The sequence below is a fragment of the Hylobates moloch genome, unplaced genomic scaffold (assembly GCF_009828535.3).
Source record: "Hylobates moloch isolate HMO894 unplaced genomic scaffold, HMol_V3 SCAFFOLD_7751, whole genome shotgun sequence".
Taxonomy (NCBI): domain Eukaryota; kingdom Metazoa; phylum Chordata; class Mammalia; order Primates; family Hylobatidae; genus Hylobates; species Hylobates moloch.
The window spans coordinates 1-2361 of NW_026660026.1; the positions used below are offsets into that span (position 1 = coordinate 1).

Below are 2361 nucleotides of genomic sequence, written 5' to 3' on the forward strand. Positions count from 1 at the left end.
GCCTCCCAAAGTGCTGGGATTACAAGCGTGAGCCACCGCGCCCGGCCAAGTGAGACCCTCTTAGCTTCACCCTCTGTCCTGTTTCAAGGACTCCCTTTGTAGGTACCCACCACCTGGGTCTCCTTCTCTGTGATGACCCCCAGAGCTTGGCAGCGAGTGGTGTGCACCTTCTTGGAAACAGGAAACACCTGCCAGGAACAAAGGAGTCTCAGTGAGGTCCCAGATCCCTCCAAGACCATCCTTGAAGGCATGGCAAGAAGTAAAAGATGTAAAGGGTAGGATGGTCAAGGGTGTAGCATACCTTTCGGCCCAGTAGCTGGTTGGAAAGTGTTGACTTCCCTGCATTCGGGGCTCCCAGGAGGACCACTCGTAGGACCCGGGGATTCTCAGGCATATCAGGGTGATGGACCAAGAGGACATCCTGCTCATCTATGTTCAAGTGGGAAGAGGTGTGAGACATAGTGGAATCTGGATTTCCTGTCAAGTGCTTGTTCCTGCCCACCCACAAAGGGAGCAGGGGTACAAAATTAGTGCACCAGGTTGAAGTCACCTAGACCTGACTTTGAGACTTTGTTTGGCCCTTAATTTACATTAATTTATAAAGTAACTCTCTGAGCCCTTTAGTTTTCTTATACGTAAAATCGAGTTGATATTAACGGTACCTACTTACTAGCTTATCTTATAATTTTTTTGATGACTAGCAATTGTGTAAAACAACTCAGCACAATGCCTGGCACTTAATACTCAATTACTGCATGTAATTATAATGTGTAGCTGTGCCTGAGAAATGTATGTACATGAAAGCAAGCTGGATTACACAAAGCCAGATATTTCCTCAGCTCTCATTCTCTCACCCTACTAAGGGTGCTATGAAGGCTCTGCAAGCTTTCCCAGTCTTTTTTTTTTTTTTTTTTCTGAAGGAGGGACGGGAGGAAGGGCTAGGGGTCAAGAAGGGAGAGGGCCCAGTCTTTTTATATTATCTTATGACACCATTTTGCAATGACCAGTTTGTGTCCAATCTCCAATACCGGACACTGTTTGAAGAATAAAGTGTGCTGTTTTCCAGGTGTAACTGTGTCTTGACAAGAAGATGAGGCCCAACATGCATTTATTGGATCAAATTTTCTTCCCATGTCGGGGTGCAGAGCCATAGTTCCACTTTGTCTGTGGCCCTTCAATCTCATGCTCTTTAGTGAGCGTCTCTGGTTGTGACCAGATCGTTTCCTTCTCCCACTCAAACTGTTATTTCCCTCCTCAGAGATTTTTCACTGCTCGTCCCTGTCAGGGCCTCAAAATCGTTTTCCACAAAATAGAATCAAAGACAGTATCCCCAGAAACCAAATGCTAAAAACATGACAGTTCCGGGCAAACCGATCAGGGCTCTTTACCTCTGTGCATGGATACCGCAGGGACGCAAGAGGTCACCGAACTGTCGGGCTGAGAGAATCCGAGGAAGTGGTCCAGGGCAGAGCCCTGGCCATTACTGCGAGAAGCCGAGGCCAAGCGGGGACCAGAGAAAGCGGACCCCGCGACGCAGGACACGCACCTCCGTTGGAAGTCTAAGGGTGGGGAAAAAGGGATCACCCGCTGCCACGCGACATGAGGGCCCATCTGCCAGACCCTTAACACCGACTGAACAAGCCTAGCCCCGCGCCAGCTGGGGGCAGCCATTACGGCCGCAAGGCACTGCGGGAACCGACCAGGAGCGCTCCTACGATTGAACAGAGCGGCTGACGAACCAGCGAGTAGGAGAGAGGTAGGTCTGCCCAAATTGAAAGCCGAGACACATGGGATGTGGGCGGGAGGAGGAACTGCTCTGGAGACTGGTGGAGGCTAAGGAAGGGGGAAAATGTGTATTTAGAGTCTGTGCAAGCATGACGGTAGTTTTGGACTCCCATACACAACGTATGTTTTTCTTCTGCCAAAGTTTTGTAAAAGGCCCTTCTGGCCATGTCTCCTAAAAGACTACATTTCCCATGAGGCCAAATAGCAGAAATCGTCCTCCCATCGAGGGATGAATGGTTGTGGGAGTGGGAGGGGGCACTGTTCCGCCTGTCCCCATAAGGGTTTTGTTGTTGTTTGTTCCTAGTCCTTTCCATCCTTTGGCCTGCAGGATCCTCTCCCAGCCTTAATTTGACCTAGAGGTCAAAGACCTCTCCCAGCCTCAATTTGCCCTAAAGGTCAGCGGTGGCCCCGGGCTGTCTGCACCTTTGCTTTATGCTAGGCTCCTGGAAGGAGTGGTCTTTGGGTCGGTGTTTGGGATGAAGAGCAGGTCTGGATTTCCCTCCTGTAAGCCTTGGCTACTGTCTACTATCTGAGGTCATTCCTTTATGGAGAAAAACCAGAGGGTTTGCAAAGGAG

At 49.9% G+C, this 2361-nt stretch overlaps 1 protein-coding gene across 1 annotated transcript; it reads right to left on the reverse strand.

The window, feature by feature from the left end:
- Positions 1-83: 83 nt before the first annotated feature.
- Positions 84-1718, reverse strand: LOC116465658 (GTPase Era, mitochondrial-like). Its single transcript, XM_032148646.2, has 3 exons — positions 1389-1718; positions 302-429; positions 84-188 (listed from the first exon to the last, which is right to left on the reverse strand). The coding sequence occupies exons 1-3, from the start codon at positions 1669-1671 to the stop codon at positions 84-86; spliced, it is 516 nt and encodes a 171-aa protein (XP_032004537.1). The 5' UTR covers positions 1672-1718.
- Positions 1719-2361: the final 643 nt, after the last annotated feature.